The sequence below is a fragment of the Gymnoscopelus braueri genome, assembly GCF_963280865.1.
Source record: "Gymnoscopelus braueri genome assembly, chromosome: 12".
Lineage (NCBI taxonomy): Eukaryota > Metazoa > Chordata > Actinopteri > Myctophiformes > Myctophidae > Gymnoscopelus > Gymnoscopelus braueri.
This window is the reverse complement of record NC_137614.1, coordinates 46281768-46300463: the sequence shown is the minus strand read 5'-3', so window position 1 is coordinate 46300463 and position 18696 is coordinate 46281768. Positions and strand designations below refer to the sequence as shown.

The 18696-nt window shown below is 42.1% G+C and overlaps 1 protein-coding gene across 3 annotated transcripts in view; it reads left to right on the top strand.

Moving 5' to 3' along the window:
- The window catches only part of uckl1b (uridine-cytidine kinase 1-like 1b), a 56757-nt gene that overhangs the window by 37605 nt on the left and 456 nt on the right, over positions 1-18696 (top strand). For 2 of the 3 annotated variants that reach the window (XM_080444408.1, XM_080444410.1), the window contains exons 6-14: positions 186-375; positions 1715-1793; positions 8569-8667; positions 9920-10013; positions 11812-11874; positions 12013-12135; positions 12467-12574; positions 13667-13823; positions 16286-18696. The exon at positions 16286-18696 is cut by the window's right edge and continues 456 nt beyond it. In XM_080444408.1, coding sequence (XP_080300534.1) covers positions 186-375; positions 1715-1793; positions 8569-8667; positions 9920-10013; positions 11812-11874; positions 12013-12135; positions 12467-12574; positions 13667-13823; positions 16286-16365 — 993 coding nt within the window. In that variant the 3' untranslated portion in view covers positions 16366-18696. Of the gene's footprint in view, positions 1-185; positions 376-1714; positions 1794-4128; positions 4146-8568; positions 8668-9919; positions 10014-11811; positions 11875-12012; positions 12136-12466; positions 12575-13666; positions 13824-16285 lie in introns of all 3 variants that reach the window. The other variant, XM_080444409.1, reaches the window with a different exon arrangement.

Here is an 18696-nt window from a genome sequence, read left to right as displayed (position 1 = left end):
ATTTGCTAAGATTTTCATGATTAAAAAAAAAATAGCAGATCTACAAGCTCATAGCGCGGCACTCGGTGCCAAAGTATAAGATAATGGTTAAAGTGGTTAAAATCTAAAATGACACAGATGCTTTCCCGGTTCCTAATGGGTTAATAATATATTTGAACCCTCTTTTGTTTTGTGTCGTGTCTCAGTTGTTGGACATGAAGATCTTCGTGGAGGCGGACTCGGACATCCGCCTGGTGCGGCGGCTGAGGAGGGACATCACGGAGCGCGGCCGCGACATCGAGGGCGTCATCAAGCAGTACAACAAGTACGTCAAGCCCGCCTTCGAGCAGTACATCGAGCCCACCATGCGCCTGGCCGACATCGTGGTGCCACGAGGTGAGTGTGTGTGCAAATTTGTGCATATCTTTGAATACATATTTTTTTTGAGGCGAACATTTCTAACTCAAATCTTTGCTTCTGGGGGGGGGGGGGGGGGGGGGGTCCCTCTGAAACGAAACATTTGGAGATGCGGGTCCGCGGCCAAATACATGTCTAAAAGTTTTTTCTAAATCCTAACAGTATGTTGCTATATCAGTGGCGCTCCAACTTTTCCATGCCAAGGACCCCCAAAATGAATGTATTTGGCCGCGGACCCCCATCTCTATTTACGGTATCACCGCCAAAACCCTCAATAAACTTCAATATGTACAGAACTCAGCCGCCCGCCTGCTCACTCACACCCGCTCCAGAGACCACATCACACCAGTCCTCCGTGACCTCCACTGGCTCCCGGTCAAACACAGAATAAACTTCAAAATCCTCATCATCACCTACAAAGCCCTCAACCACCAGGCACCCCAATACATCTCCGACCTCCTTCACAACCACGTCCCCGCCCGTTCCCTCAGATCCAGCGATGCCAACCTCCTCAAATTCCCCACCAAAAAAAAACAAGCACACCTGGGGTGATAGGGCATTTTCCGTTGCAGCACCCACCCTCTGGAACCCACTCCCACCTCACATCAAAACCGCCCCCACCCTTGCCGTGTTCAAAACCTCCCTCAAAACCCACCTCTTCAGAACTGCTTTTCCCACCTAGCCTGATCCACTACCACCTTTTCAACTGCCATTCAACTTTTGTTTTATTCCCTGGCCTTCTGCAGCCTTTTAACTTTTTAACTTTTTATTCTCTAGATTCTCTTATTAAAGTTGTTTTGTTTTTGTTTTGTTTTATCTTGCTCTATTTAGTTCAACATGTAAAGCGTCTTTGAGTATTCAGAAAAGCGCTATATAAATCCCAGGTATTATTATTATTATTATCTCAATGTGTTTCCGGTCTTAACACATTCCATGCCAGAGTTTAATATCATAATGTACTCACCAGTGCCAGCGATTTATTGTTGTTTTTTTGTTTTTTTCACGTCGCCACAGACCTCGCTAAATACCTTAAAATCGCGCGTTAAACTGTTTGTAGACACACAGGGAGGCGGATGGGAACAAAAATCTCCAGATACGGATATTTCCGCTTCCGGTGGTGCTACAATGAAATGTGTCGTGGCAAACGAGGCATTGGGTCCCATTTTTTTATAGTCTTTGGTATGACCCGGCCGGGGATCGAACCTCGACCTCCCAATCTCAGGGCGGACACTCTAACCACAAGTACCATTGCTGCCTGTATGAGAGAGTGACAAATATACCCTTGTTTAATCTTAATTCTTTCTGGTCATTGTGTCAGGTGGTGGCAACATGGTGGCCATTGATCTGATCGTTCAGCATGTCCACAGCCAGCTGGAGGAGGTGAGCATTTTGTCATTGTTGACTCTCCATTCACATACTGTACTCATACTGTACTCATAGTCCACTCCACGGCCAGCTGGACATTAGAGCAATTCATCCTTCCTATAATGTTATGACAGAAACACAGTGGTTAGTTTGGGCTTGTGACTCAGCACATTATGCTCTGGTGTGAGGAAGGCCCTACATCACACAGGAAATGGATTTAACATGTACTGTCAGTGCACACCATGGAGTTCACACAAGATCCACTGCCCCCCTCTAGTGGATAGAACAGCAAATGGCACCATCTGGAGTACATGAGCCATAGGAAATGTCTTAACCACATGAACCATAGCGTCTCTATTGGGACGCATTAGTGAGCTTGTAGATTGGTGTTTGGAGTACAGGGAATAAAGGAGGGTGCCTATTATAGATCCCAGGGGGACACCAGACAACAAAGTATATAGGGTTAAATATATGGGCTCAGGGCTGTAACAGTGGCTAGAACTTCCGCTAACCAATGGTGGAAAAAGTACTCACATTGCTTACTTAAGTAAAAGTATCAATACTGCAATCTAGAAATACTCTATTCCAAGTAAAAGTCCGGAATTCAAAATTTACTTGAGTAAAAGTACAAAAGTATTGGTATCAAAATGTACCAAAAGTAGAAAGTACTCATTATACAGAAGGTCCCATTTCACAAGTTTTCAAATGTAAAAAACTGTATTAAAAATATTTTGAAAATAGCAGATCTACAAGCTCAGATCTATATACAGATCTACAAGCTCACAATGCGTCGCGATGCGACGCATTGTGAGCTTGTAGATTGGCTATTTTCAAAATATTTTTTATACATGTATATAGGGCTGAAGTGGTTAATGTATGTTTTGTAATTCAAAATCTACAAAGTAACTAGTAACTAAAGTTTTCAAATAATTGTTGTGGAGTAAAAGTACAATATTTCCCTTTGAGATGTAGTGGAGTAGAAGTAAAAGTATAGACAATTACACATACACATACAACACACAGTGAGTATATAGCCATGTGAGTCGGAAAATAAGTAAATAAAACCAATACATAAATAAGATAGATAGATAGATACTTTATTAATCCTGAAGGGAAATGCAGATATCCCATAGCTCATACAGGCATACAGTAAGGTTAGCTAAAAATAAGCGAATGTGCAAACCTTTTAATTGAGAAGTGAACGTCTGAACCTTCTGTACGTTTGAGGCCAGCCCTAACTGCTATTTTACCAGTACTGTAGATTTGCTATTGACACGCACTAATGATCATCTAAGACGCATTTGTTTTTTACTCTTAACCAATGGTGTTCCATTTGCTTTACCCCATAATAACACATACACACACATAGGCCTGTCACTTTTATTACTGTACAAAGTACAGTGATAAGTACTGTATATTTTACATTATAGTGTACATAATCGCCTGATATCATTTACTCTAGCTAGTCGAAATTATGGTTGCATAATCATTCAAATTGTTTCCATTCATCTGTATGAAACAGCTGGATGAAATTAAGAGATTATGTTTTATTTCCATCAATACTTCCGCATTGTCGTCCGCGCTACTTTAGCCCATTAAGACCGGGAACAGGATCTGTGTCATTTTAGATTCCTTTGGCTATTCAAAAATAGCAGATCTACAAGCTCATAGCGCGGCTATGATCTGCTATTTTTGAAAAATCGTGAACATTTGTGAAAATCTTTGAATATTTTTTACAGCGAACATTTGTAACTCAAATCTTTTCTTCTGGGGCGTCCCTGGAACAACATATTTTAACTCTCTCAGTGCCACACAACGAGATATCCCGAGTTATTTTATTATTTTTGGGGGATTTTTTTTTTCAGAACCCAAGATATCATTATCTGAAGATTTGCAGCTCCATCCACTCCTTGTTTAACTTATAACTGAAAAAGGCTGTATCTCGCTTCCTAAGCACTTTTTTTTTTACTTTGAAAAAAAAAAGAGTTGCTGGCACAGTATGAACATATTTATTTATTTCATTGGCACTGAGAGAGTTAAGATATTTACATTTTTTAAAATATATTTTTCAAGAAACATTTTTAGAATCGGCCTCAGGTCTTAATGGGTTAACCACTTTCTACCTGGAGTCCCTATTTTGGGCATTTAAGGAAGAAATGATCAAAAATGTTGAACATCTTCATCAATCGTCAGCTAAAATGACAGCCACACGCACACACGCACACACACACACACACACACACACACACACACACACACACACACACACACACACACACACACACACACACACACACACACACACACACACACAGCTCACGACTTTCTCCTCTCTCCCTCCCCCCATCATGCCTCCGTTACTCACAGCGTGAGGGGAGCGTCAGGTAGAGTAGACCTCTCTCTCTCTCTCTCTCTCTCTCTCTCTCTCTCTCTCTCTCCTCTCTTATCTCTCTTCTTCTTATCCACACCATCTGCCAAAACCCCCCATAACGTACCGGGGAGAGAGAGAGAGAGGAAGTGGGCCGCAGAACCAACGTCTGCCCTCCACGTCTGATCCAAACCCGCCGGCTGCCTGAATGCATCACTGAGAGTCTCTCCTCTCTCTCTGTTTACGCCAAAAATACACTTTCAGAGGATCCCAAAATATCAAATATATCCATGTACCAAAAGGGCAGTGATTCTCAAGCCTTTATGCATTATTAGGCCAGTGGTTTTCAACCTTTTTCATGCCAGGGACCCTTGAATTGATATACATTTGGCCGGGGACCCCCATCTGAAAATGTTGTGCCAGGGACCCCCAGAAGCAAAGATTTGAGTTAAAAATGTTCGCTTAAAAAAAATTATGTATATTCAAGGCTTTGCACACATTTTCAAGATTAAAAAAAAATAGCAGATATACAAGCTCATAGCGCGGCACTCGTTGCCGTGCTATGAGCTTGTATATCTGCTATTTTTGAATAGCCAAAGCTAAGTGGTTAAAATGATTGTGACGCTATGTTAACTAATTTTGCTGGGGACCCCCTGGTACCCCCCCAAGGCCATCGGTTCTCAACCTTTTCAGGCGCGACCCCCCCACAATAATCATATTTGAACTGGGGACCCCCCAAAATAATCATATTTGAACTGGGGACCCCCCAAAATAATATTTGAAGCTTGAACTGGGGACCCCCAAAATAATCATATTTGAACTGGGGACCCCCCCCCCCCCAAAAAAAAAAAAGAAATCATATTTCAACTGGGGACCCCCCACCCTAACAAGCACTTGGAATTGTAGGAGTTGAGTTGAGTTTGACTCGGTTTCACAGATGAATATTGTGAAAATAGCCGATCTACAAGCTCTCAACGCCTTGCGTTGAGAGCTTTAGGTATTAGATATTAGGTATTAGGTATTAAAACAGTACTTAAATTGCCACTTCACTGTCATCTGAGGACCCCCCCCCCCCCAAAAAAAAATCACGTGGGGACTCCCCTGGGGTCCTGACCCACAGGTTGAGAACCACTGCATTAGGGCACGGACCCCCCCAATTGATGTGAATTTTTTTAATCTCTGGGACCCCAACGTACTAAAATCCTCTGTGTTCATTTAGCTCCGAGAGTGACCGAATTGGAACCAAACAAATGGGCCCTTTGCGGGACCATTTGCGGACCCGTAAGGGTCATTTTTAGTTCCTAAAATGGACCCCCCCCCCCCCAGTTTGACATGCATCAGAGTGTGTACAATTTGGAAGCAAATTTACCCGTAAAGATCTATTTGGTGACATTTGTACACTTATTAATTCCTAACTATCAATCATTTAGCTTGGGACTCCCTGGAACTCAGTCAAGGACCCCCCCCCTGGAGCCCCATGTTGAGAACCACTGCTGTTGAGCATGCTGGCAAAAACAAATTGCACACAAAACAGTTCTCTACAGTCATCTATTTGACATCACACGGTCAAGTTCAAAGGCCTCGATTGAAAGATTCAACAACGGTTTGATTGGAAGGCAGAGACAAAAGGGTTTTAAATGACACAGTGATGCGGTGCAGCCGGCAGTTTGTTGTCGAGAAGGTGTTGGTTTTTTCTCCCCCTCTCTCTCTCTCTGCCTCTTCATGAAGTTATAACTCATACCCTCTCCCTCCCTCCCTCCCTCCCTCCCTCCCTCCGTCACCCCTTTTGCCTTCTGTGTCTAAAAATAAAGCAGTGAGGCAAGTCACTGACCCCTCCTCCTCTCAGCCCCCCCAGCCCTACCAACCACCCCCCCTCCCCCATCCCCCCAAAAGAGTTAAGAGACAGATGCCATACACACATGCACACATACGAGTCGAAAACACAGAGAGGGCGAGAGAGGAAGCTCGCATTCACACAGCCGATTGTCGATTGTCACATAGATCTGAAGCCACAGAGAAACAACTTTCCAATACTACGAAAGCGATGAGTTTTTCCATTGAGCACCTTTGTCGGCCACAGAGAGGGAGAGAGACAGAGAGAGAGAGAGAGGAAGTGAGTTTGCCGTCTTGTCTTTAGACACAGGAAGTCTTGGGGCTCGTAAGTCGAAACTCCAAAACCTCCAACCTCCTGCTGTTCGTTTCGTTCTGCTGTTTTTTCTGACGAGCCGTGACAAAGTGACGGATTGGCCTGTGTACATCCCACGCTTTACACCCACACACACACACACACACACACACACACACACACACACACACACACACACACACACACACACACACACACACGCTGCACAATGCAAGTCAGGGGTGGAATCAGGGGAGGTTTGCATGGGTGTACTTGTGTCGATTTGACCCAAGATCCTGTGTTCTAGCAGTTTAAAATACGGCCAACTTGTATTGATCCTGGAGGCAAATTCAGTAAATGAGCAATAATGTACTGCTTTAGAATGTATTTAGCATACAATTAACATTGATATGATGTGTAATGATCCTTATAATCAGTGTACAAACAGAATTTATTATTCTAGTTTAATGATAACCACGCTCAACTTGGCATCCCTATGTTGATTTTGGGGGGGATTTTTATTTATTTATTACAAGCTCACAACCTGATGCATTGTGAGCTTGTAGATTGGCCAATCTTTGCTATTTTTTCGCACAATGAAGTATATAGTGCTTAATAGGTCATGTTGCGTGTGGGATGACACTGACTGAAGTTATCGCTGTCACGTTCGTCACCGTGGCTACGACCCTTCACCTCTTCATCCACCTGATGTTCGTTGTGTCTCTGCTCTGGTTTATTTTCATTCCTCTTATTATGTTGTTGTTTTTCTTTGTCTTTTTCCTTGTCCTCTCTGTTGTTCCCTGTGGTGGTGATTGTTGTTGTTGTTGTTGTTGTTGTTGTTGTTGTGGTCCATCTCCCTCCCTCCCCCGTAGAGGAAACTTCGCTGGGATATGTGAGCAGACTTGCTATGATTTCTCTTTTCTTTTCTTTGCATCTTAACGGTGTGGGACGTCTTCTTCACGCCGACACGCTGGCGATATTGGGGGCTCGTCCGCGTGTCACCAGTGAAAAACATCGATCGGGTCGATCGATGTGACCTTGTTGTGCGCCGGTTTGCGAGGCAAACCTCCGTGCAAAGCACCGGTGCACCAAGTCACATCGAGGAGAACCCAGGATGTCCAACTCTAACCCCCCCCTCTCTTGTGTGAAACTTTGTGGATTGTATTTGCAAACCGGTACAAACCAGAATCGTGGGAAAAACGACCCATCCTGTTGTAGATCAGTGGTTCTCAAACGGCGTGCCGAGGCATGCCGGTGTGCCGTGAGACAAGTCCAAGGTGTACTTTAGGATTTGGTGACAACCACACATACACAAACAACAATGAATTGTTTAATTTTGTATTTACTACATCAATACATTGTGCCCACTCGTTTCCCAATAAAGAGACAAATTCGCCAAATTTTCTAAAATATCAAAAATAGCTGATCTACAAATTCCACCCATTTTCCAAAACAGCAAAAAGATCTAGGGCCCTATTTTTGTCTGGTGCCTCTTACCCATTATCCCTCAACCTCTTTGCCATTTTTCACAATTTTTAAAAACATTTTCAAGTAGTTCAACTAGCCGATCTATATCGACAGGTTGTGAGCTTGTATTTGAACTATTTGAAAATGTTTAAAAAAATTGTAGAAAATGGCAAAGGAGTTTAGGGATAATGGGTAAGGCACCGGCGATAATATGGCCCTCATCTACAGCCTAGTTGTGCGCTTGCACATCAGCTATTTTCGGTATGAATACAGGAGTGCCTTGAGATTTTTTATTGCCCATTGGTGTGTGTGTGTGTGTGTGTGAGAGACTTGGGCACAAGACTTTAGAAAAACCCCTGCAGTATAATGCTAGTGAAATTTGGTCACAGATTGCATGTCGTTGTTGCACATCATGCATACTATCTATCTACAAATACAGGAGAGATGCAGCAGCGCTCACCTTTGCAGAGTGGTAGTGCGTAGTTAGTAAATTGCGTGGTCGTTTTTCCACGAGCATGGTTTGGTTTCACACGTCTGTTGTAGAATTTCACCGAATTGCTGCTGAAGCAACGACTCCCCTGTGTGTTGCTGTGACATTTTCTATTCTCTCTGCATCCCTCGCAAGCAATCATCCTAACCTGATCCACTTTGCTTTAACGATGCAATAGAGAACAAAGACAAATGATCAAGTTTTTCTGTTTTCTGCATGCGTCTGTGTGTGTTTGTGTGTGTGTGTGTGCGTGTGTCTGTGTGTGTACACACTTCGCGTTTGTGTTCCTGTGCACACAGCAGTGTTTTTAGCTGTTTGTTAATTGTGTGTGTGTGTGTGTGGTTGTCGTGGTTACAGGGCAGCGCTGGCCTCGGCGCACCAGGCCCAGCCCCTCCCCCAGACGCTCAGCGTGCTGGAGAGCACGCCGCAGGTCCGCGGCATGCACACCATCATCAGGTAGGGGGCGCTCATGCTAAGTGATGATAACATAATATTTTTTTGAAAGATATATTTTTTGGGCTTTTTTTGCCTCTATTGATAGAGGACGCAGAGATGGACAAGAAACGGGGAGAGAGAGAGACAGGGAGTGACATACAGCAAAGTTCGTCAGGAACGGGACTCGAACCCGCGATGCGCTGTCAGGCATTAGGAGCCTAGGTGCCCGGGCCGCTAGGCCAGCCGTCCGGGCCATAACATTAATAAAGTCGGGCAGAAAATGTTCTCCATATTTTAACTTTTTGTGTTTTTTCGTAAATGAACGCCCTACTTGATCATACTACAGCGTCACACAAAAGGAGAAGATTTACAAGCTCGAAACGTGGCGTGAAGTGACCCGTTTTTAGCTTGTCGATCTGCTACTTTTGCTATTTTTGAATTTGAATCCTGAAAAGTATATTTCGTCTCCGTCCACCCGACAGAGACAAAATAATAGATCATAACGTTGTCATAAAATAAAAGCTAGGTACTTTACAATGGTCAAGTGCATGTGAGCAAATGTTTTATTATTTACGTGCGTATCTGGCTCTATAATAACTAAGCAAAGTATTTAACCCATTAAGACCGCGAAAGCATCTGTCATTTTAGATTTGAACCACTTTAACCATTATCTTATACTTTTTTATTATCTTTTACTCGCATTTATTATCTTGTAGATCTGCAATTCTTTGAAAAATAATGAACATTTTTGCAAATCTTTGAATATATATTTTTGAAAGCTAGCATTTGTAACGCAAATCTTTGCTTCTGGGGATTCTACAAATGTCTTCTAAATCCTAACAGTTTTTTGAAAAAACTCATGTTGCTATAATCAGTGGTTCTCAAACTTTTTCATGTCAAGGGCCCCCAAAATTATATGTATTTGGCCCCCATCTGAAAATATGTTGTTCCAGGGACCCCCCAGACGCAAAGATTTGAGTTAAAAATTTTCGCTCTAAAAATATATATATATTCAAAGATTTGCACAAATTCTCATGATTTTTCAAAAATAGCAGATCTACAAACTACAAACTATGAGCTTGTATATCTGCCATTTTTTAAAAGCTAAAGTATAAAATAATGGTTAAAGTGGTTACACAGATGCGTTCCCGGTTTTAATGGTTTAAGCGTTCACGGCCAGTACTTTATTAAACACACGGGTACAAATTCACTTGTACGCTGTGCCGTTGTCAGTCGATTGTCTGTGTGACGTTTTGTATCTCTCCTGTCCCAGGAACAAGGAGACCAGCCGCGACGAGTTCATCTTCTACTCCAAGAGGTTGATGCGTCTGCTGATCGAGCGAGCGCTGTCCTTCCTGCCCTCACAGGTACACCACACACACACACACCAAACGGAGAAAGCGTTGAAAGATTACGGCCGATGGAAAGAAAGAAAGTCAGAGTGAGAGAGGAAAGAGAAGAGAAGAGAAGAGAAGAGAAGAAAGGTGACAGTCAGCAAGGTTTTGCCGGTGGCACAAACATGGAAAGTTCTTCCACCACAGCGGAAAGTTCTCACACCTTTTTAAAGATACCCAGCATAGAGGAATGTATACTATGGTGGTGGAAAAAGTACTACATTTTTTTACTTAAGTAAAAGTATCAATACTGCAATGTACACATACTCTGTTACAAGTACAAGTACAGAATTTTTTATTTACTTGAGTAAAAGTACAGAAGTATTGGTATCAAAATGTACTTAAAGTACCAAAATTAGAAAGTACTCACTATGCAGAATGTCCAGTTTCACAAGTTTTCACATGTATAAAATCTTTTGAAAATAGCAGTTCTACAAGCTCACAATGTGTCGCATTGTGAGCTTGTAGATCGGCTATTTTCAAATGGCCGAAATGTATATAGGGCTGAAGAGGTTAATGTATGTTTTGTAATAATAATCAAAATATACAAAGTAACTAGTAACTAAAGTTGTCAAATAATTGTAGTGGAGTAAAAGTACAATATTTTTCTCTGAGATGTAGTGGAGTAGAAGTAAAAGTACTAGAAATTGGAAATACTCCAGTAAAGTAGAAATACCAAACAATGTTACTTAAGTACAGTACTTGAGTAAATTTATTTAGTTACTTTACACTACACTACTGACTATCGCAACACACTCTATGAAATAAGTGCAAACAAATACTCAGATTCTTCTGGCTGACATTTTGCAGTGCAAATCGTATAATTGTCCTTCCACAAACTTCTGCACAACAATGTGTCGTTCTGTGGTTAGTCTCTCAATATATATGGGCCAGACTATCTCTTCTCACAATCTTCAAGTGCTAGAGAGTCTGTAATTCTGCCCGGCAACAGCTGAGAAACAAGACCGCAAGGACTTTTTTTGGTGTTATCCTTTTTAGACAAAGTGTTTGACTGTACTCTTGCTGTTTTACATCTCTGTCTAATAAAATATTCAATCAATCAATCAAAAGAACAGGAAGGGTATTCGACCATAACCCTGTGTTCATGAACATTTATTTTTAAATATCTTTGAATTATATTTTTGAATAAGCTAGCTAGGTTTCGACTAATTTGGTTTCCAGCAGGAGTCATTTACAGTACGCGACTGCAAAGACGAACGGGAAATGGAGAAATGACATTACGTCCACTTCATTTTCAGAGCTTCCAAAGTACAAACTGTCATGGTGCGTATTAACAGCGGGCGATTCAGGATAGTATTTTCCGGAAGCGCATTATATGTCTATGAGAGCCGGCAACTACTGGCGATGAGGCGATTCAGGCGAAGTGGGCGGGGGGACGATGTTGATCTGAAAAGATGGATTTTATTTATCTTTTGGACGATGTCGCCCGGCGATCGTCCGGAGACTCTCCCGCTGTTAAAACGTACTGTTAGGCGGTAGCATTTGAAAATGTTGCGATCCAACTAGGGGTGCAAAAGATAATTAAACAAATCCAGTAATGAATAGAATAATTAATAACAATCTACTGCAGTAGCCCCAGATCCAACACATCTGTGTTTGAGCAAATGTTTTAATATTTACGCGCGTGTCTGGCTGTATAATAACTAACGCGTTTCGAGGCCCAGATGCAACACATCTGTGTGGACATGCTATCGTTGTATGCTAATGATTCATTCTTTTTTTTTTTTCTTGTACCTTATCACGGCCACAGATCCACGTGGTCCAGACACCCCAGGGAGAGGATTACGAAGGCAGGACTTTCCACGGGAAGAGGGTGAGTGAACTCCATTTACTCCCTGGCATTTCCCCAAGCCTTTCTCTCCTATTCTAAAGAGGATTCCATTCCAGACAGACTTCAAACAGATGCAATTAGCCTCTGCCTCCTTCTCTCTCTCTCTCTCTCTCTCCATAGATTACGGGCGTGTCCATCCTGCGCGCGGGGGAGACCATGGAGCCCGCCCTGAGGGCCGTGTGTAAAGACGTCCGGATCGGAAAGATCCTCATCCAGACCAACCAGGACACGGGAGAACCAGAGGTGGGAGCACTTATAGTTAGGGGAGAGTTAGCCCAATGTTTGACCAATATGGAAAATAAATGCTTAGTTACCAATAGCTTTCTTCACAAATGTGTTCATGAAGGTGTCCACTATCACCTCTGAATTTGTTCCAACCCAACTCCCTTGGGAAACTTTGTGGGAGCCAATCAAAGTTGGGGTACCCGGAGGGCCTGGGCAAACGACTGGAAAATTGCCCAATATGAACTTGTGGGATGTCTAATTATGGGTTTTCTGGGGTGCTGAATAATTTTTGGTGTTAGTGCTCATAGTCTTTGTTTGTGTGCCCCCCCCCCCTATCTGCCCCACACAGCTTCACTACCTGCGTTTACCTAAAGACATCGGTGAGGACCATGTTGTTCTGATGGACTGCACCGTGTCCACTGGAGCTGCTGCTATGATGGCCGTTCGGGTCCTACTGGTACGTGTTTGTTTGTTTGCTTGTGCTTTTGTTTAGTTTTTCGTTCAACCACCACAAAGCAATCACAAGACTACTGCAGTGGCGTGTCTATCGTCGCTGTCGGGCAGAAACCTCCGAACGTTTTGTCTTTTTTCGTCAATTAGCGCCCTGCTTGATCATACTACAGCGTCACACAAAAGCATCAAAAGTAGCAGATCCACAAGTTCGCGCCGCGTTTCGAGCTTGTAGATCTGCTACTTTTGCTATTTTTGAATTTGAATCCTGAAAAGTAACAGTTTTTGGACATATGTGGTTTGCACTCGACAGAGACGATATGTATGTACTTTATGTCATTTTGTATCATCAATTGACAACACAGGGCCGTGAAACTTACCGTCACTTTCTGTATAATATATGGCTTTATGGTACAATTTGATGGTGAAGGTCGGCGATGTGCCATGCAGCTTAACCATGCAGCTTAAACACACCACTAGGAAGTTTTTGCTTCCGTATATTAACCCATTAAGACCTGGAACGCATCTGTGTCATTTTTAGATTTGAGCTAAAAAGCATTATTTTACACTTTGGGCTATTCAGAAAATAGCAGATATACACGCTCATAGCGCGGCACCGAGTGCCGCGCTATGAGCTTGTAGATCTGCTATTTTTGAAAAATCGTGAAAATGTCTGCAAATCTTTGAATATACATATTTTTAAAGCGAACATTTTTAACTCAAGTCTTTGCTTCTGGGGGGTCCTTGGAACAAAATATTTTGAGATGGGGGTCTGCGGCCAAATACATATAATTTTGGGGGTCCTTGACATGAAAAAGATTGAGCACCGCTGATATAGAAACATACGTTTTTCAGAATACTGTTGGGATTTGGGAGACATGTAGAATCGGCTTCCGGTTCTTAATGGGTTAAATAGGATAGTAGAGAGTGAAAACCTGAGGATGGAGAGAGTGGAAAGGACACGCTACACAAGGTCTCCAGACGAAATTAAACCGGGGACGTTTGGATTATCCGAGCGACCCGCTAACCGCTCTGCTGTCTGGGGGGGTGGCTCTCCTTTTAATCCATGGGTGCTGCGTGCGTGTTGTCTTCTCCTCAGGACCATGACGTGCGGGAGGACAAGATCCTGCTGGTGTCTCTGCTCATGGCGGAGATGGGCGTTCACTCGGTGGCCTACGCCTTCCCACAGGTCCAGATCCTCACCACGGCCGTGGACAAGAAGGTCAACGACCTCTTCCACATCATCCCTGGGATAGGTCAGTAAACAGCATGGAACAGCAAAAGATGAAATAGCCTATCTACAAGAAAATAGCCTATCTACAAGAAAATAGCCTATCTACAAGCTCTCGACGCATTGAGAGCTTGTAGATGGGCTATTTTCGGTTATTATTTGAAAGATTAGAGCATTTGTTTCACAAATCACACATTAGGACTTGGCCATACACACATTTATTTAGCTTTGAACCATGAACACTGAATTCACACCAGCGGCGTCGATTGCTAATCCGCAACGCTACGTGCAAATAAATTGGGCACGTCTGAGGTTATGAGTGACCGTGACAGCCTGTCACCGTGTGTTAATGTGTGTCTGCTATCGAGGTGAAGAAACGGTACTGTATTTTTGAAAGCGCCGAATTTTAACTAGCAGCTGTAGATGTGAAATGAATCAAATGTTGAGCAAACCGCATGAAAGTGAGTAGGTTGTTTTACCAACGGGCTGCGAGAGACCAGCCACGGGTTGTCTCTCTCCTTCTCCTCCGCTCTATCTACACCTGCTAGTTTAAAACGTTAACATGCGCTGCGTCCATATACATACAGCAGTTGTTTGTTGTTGTTGTTGTCCATTTTAAATTCGAGTGTGCGACTAGTCTAACCCCAAGCAAGAGGCTCCAGTGCTGAGCCGATCAAAGCAAGCAGGTGCGCCCAGCAAGTTGGCAACGGCTCACACAGAACACAGGCCGGAAAAGTGAAAACATTTGATGCTCGTCTCTGGCAGTGCGTTTGTAAATGATTTATACGTTTTTAGGCATTAAATATGCCATGTAATTGCTCGATCTTCATTAATTTCACATATACAGCTGCTGGTTGAAAAGACAGATAAAACAACATGCATTTGTGATTCATCTTAAGTGGTGTTGAATGTGTGTTGCCTACTCCGCGCTTACTTCAGAGCACAGTGCCCTTTGATTGGACGCTCTGTGCACAAGTGTCAAAGTTGACGTTTTCTAACTGTTTATGCTACACTTTTTTTTTGCTGTCGAGCGTCCCGACACTGTGGGGAAAAAAGCGTTCAGACGCCTGTCTCAATAGACCTTGCATTGAAATTCGAAGCTCATTCAGAACAGGTCATCATGATGACACAGCTGGAGTGAAATGGGCTGATACATTTCATAAAGCCATATTAGGCTGACATACGCTTTAAGTGCATTACACAAAGAACCACCTTAACCACACAGCATGCTTCACTGTTGGCGCGGATTAAAGTTCTCAGTCGCCATGACTGAGAGGTCATTTAGATTCCATAGAAGCCAGCGTGTCTTCTATTGAAGCATGTAGTTGCACAGCGAAAATAGCCGATCTACAAGCTCTCAATGCGTCGCCTGTAGATAGGCTATTTTTGAAGTGGTCAAACTAGCAATGTTTTCCATAAAACCCTAATGGTCTCGGATATTTCGTAAAAGCAAAGGTTAAAGCCTCATTCTCTGATTTATTCACCTGGTTGGCAGTATGCAGGAACAATATTACTAAAACATTTTACATATTGTTTAGGAAACAGAGCGCTAGTGTAGGGGGGGGGGGGTTCCTTTCACACTGTTTCACAAATCTCATAATAGGACTCCATTAAGACCGGGAACGCATCTGTGTCATTTTGGCTATTCAAAAATAGCAGATATACAAGCTCATAGCGCACCAAGTGCCGCGCTTTGAGCTTGTAGATCTGCTATTATTTGAAAAATCGTGGAAAATGTGTGCAAATCTTTGAATTATTATATTTATATATGTTTTAAAGCGAAAAATGTTAACTCCGATCTGTGCTTCTGGGGGTCCCTGGAACAACATATTTTGAGATGGGGGTCCTTGACATAGAAAAGTTTGAGCATCACTGATTTAGCAACATACTGTTAACATTGAGTGCCAATGACGTGTTTGACGTGTTTTTGGAAAAAAAAGTTACAAAAAAACGTTCAGAACCCAAGATATCATTATTTGAAGATTTGCTGCTCCATTCACTTCTTGTTTAACTTATTACTGAAAAAGGCTGTATCTCGGCTCCTGAGCACTTTTTTTTTACTATGTATTTTTGGCTGGCACAGTTTGCAATTACTTTTTTTTTTCATTGGTACTGAATGAGTTAACAGCCCCAGTTTAGAAAACATTTTTAGATATGTATTTGGCTTCGGACCCCCATCTCAAAATGTTTTGTTCCAGGGACCCCCAGAAGGAAAGATTTGAGTTACAAATGTTCACTTTAAAAATTATATATTTTCAAAGGTTTGCACATATTTTCAAGATTTTTCAAAAATAGCAGATGTACAAGCTCATAGCGCGGCACCGAGCTTGTAGATCTGCTATTTTTGAATAGCCAAAGAAATCTAAAAATTACACAGATGCGTTCCCGGATTTGGCAAAACAAAACAAACAAATGTCTGCTTCAGTGCTGTTTGCTAACGTTGTCTGCTGCTAAAACAAGCTTTTTCTTTGTTTTTTCTTACGGTAGGAAACTTTGGGGATCGATACTTCGGAACAGACGCACCCCCGGACTGGAGCGACGAAGAGATGGACGAGCCCAGTTACTGAGGAAGTGTTCGGTTTGCGTGGACGAACTTTATTTGGACGATTCAGGAGCGTGGTGGCCCCTTTTTTGAGGACAACGTGAATGTTTCAATTGCCTCTGCTGCTGGCCTGCAACATGCACCTTTTTGGTTGTTTGGACGCCTCCGCCTTAACCTGAGCACAGCAGCAAGAATTTGGGACAGGAACAAAGACGTTATAAATGTACATGTACCCTATATATTGATAAATGTTTTTAATATATTATTTGTATGTGATGTACATGCTGTTGGGTTGGACAGTTGTAAATTTAAAGTCTGGAATATTTTTATATGTACTGTATAGAACGTCGGATGAGTCAAGTTGTCTCATCGTTGCTGTTTTTGTGACAATCTGTCATGTTTTAAATTGTGAGCCGGAGATTTTGTTGTGAAGGAATGTAAATCCTCTACTGTAGCCTTACTGCACTGCGGATGACAGTGAATGTTGAAATTGCACATTAGGGCACGCGACAGTTAATCAAACGAATTGATTACGTCGATATCGAAAAATTATTGATTTTCCAAAATACTAAAAATAGCAGAGCTGCAAGCGCACATTGTGAAGCGTGGTGACTTTGTAGATCAGCTATTTCTGCGATTTTGTGCGACACCTTTCTATGAAAAATTAAAAATGGGGCTTAATTGATTTAGTTGATTATTAAAAATATATATTTGATTGATCGAAAAACTTAATCGATAGAATAATGGCTCAGAAGAAGATAATGGATAGTTGCAGCCTATTGCACATACTGGGCTAATTTGTACAGAACAACATCCGCATGTTGAGTTAGTTTTTACCTTTCGCACAGATGAGTCATGCAAATAGACACAGGCAATCAAGTAGAGTAGCTCGCTTGCCTTATCTTTGAAGGACCACTTCATCGGAAACTTGTGTAGGTGTAACGTTTTTTTTTTTTTGCTCCTTTGATTCTTCTTTTCTCTGCATGGCTGCAGGTTGTAAAGCGGTGAAAACCCTTCTGACCCTTGTTCATGTGTCTAAAAGTATAGAGCGACTGTGTTTTATGTTTCTAAAGAACGCCATTCACCAACGGTCCTGATCTGTCAGTCGTATATCGTTGCTGTCGGGCAGGAAATAAAACCTCTTATCTCCATATCTCCAAACACCTTTTGTGTTTTTGGGTAAATTAACGCCCTACTTGATCATACTACAGCGTCACACAAAAGCATCAAAAGTAGCAGATCCACAAGCTTGAAACTTGACGCGAAGCGACTTGTTTTGAGCTTGGTAGATCTGCTACTTTTGCTATTTATTTATTTGAATCCTGAAAAGTAACAGTTTCTGTCGGTTTCCACCCCGACAGAGACAATATACACGACTCAGTTTGGCAAAAAGACATTGAGTTGAATAGACTTATACGGTACTGTATAATATACAGTACATTTGAACCACATTGGTGGAAACCTTAAAAAATGTCAAAACGTTTTGAAGAAAAATTGCTAAAATATCAGTTCTGCAAGCTGACAACATGAGAGCTTTTGCTCACAGATTAGTGTTAAATACTATCTAGTCTAGTCAGTACCAAACAAGCTGCAACCATCGCAATTCTTGCAGTGACTTCCTCCTTCCGTTGTTCAGACGCTCGGGACAGCCCGGCTTTTCACCCGGAACGGTCAGTGTGTGCTGATTTCAGTCATTTGAATTCCATAGACGCCAGCAGCATCCAGCGTTTTCCATGTAAGCATTTTGCCCAGCAAAAATTGCCGATCTACAAGCTCTCAATGCGTCTGCAGCGCATTGTGAGCATGTAGATAGGCTATTTTTTTTTTGTAAGATTATAGCATTTGAAGTGATCAAACTAGCAATATGTTTAGAAGGTCTTGGATATTTCATAAAACACAGTTTTCAACAGTTTCACAAATTGCAAAAATTCCAGCCGTGAGATTTTATTTTGCTTTAATCCATGTGTTCCGCCTCCGATTCTCTGAATGTTCGAACAGAGCGCTCTGAAATTACGATGGACCACAGCAGTGCACCCGGGGGTGCACTGCTGTGGTCCATCACTCTCGGAGTGTATTTCCTAAATGAAGTCAATAATGGACACTCATTTGCATAACATAAATGAGTCCTATTATTACCTGATCTTATTATTACCAAGCTTTAGTCTCAATGATATTATTGTTGTTCTTATAGGAATGTATTTGACAGTCCTATAGCATCAGTGTTGCACACATGCTTTATACTTTTTACATGATTTAAAAAATGGTTCGAATTCATGTTACGTTGGTTGAACTGAGTATATTATGAACAGTATGTGAGCTTTGCCTATAAGCTATAAACCTGCACATGATGTCCTTT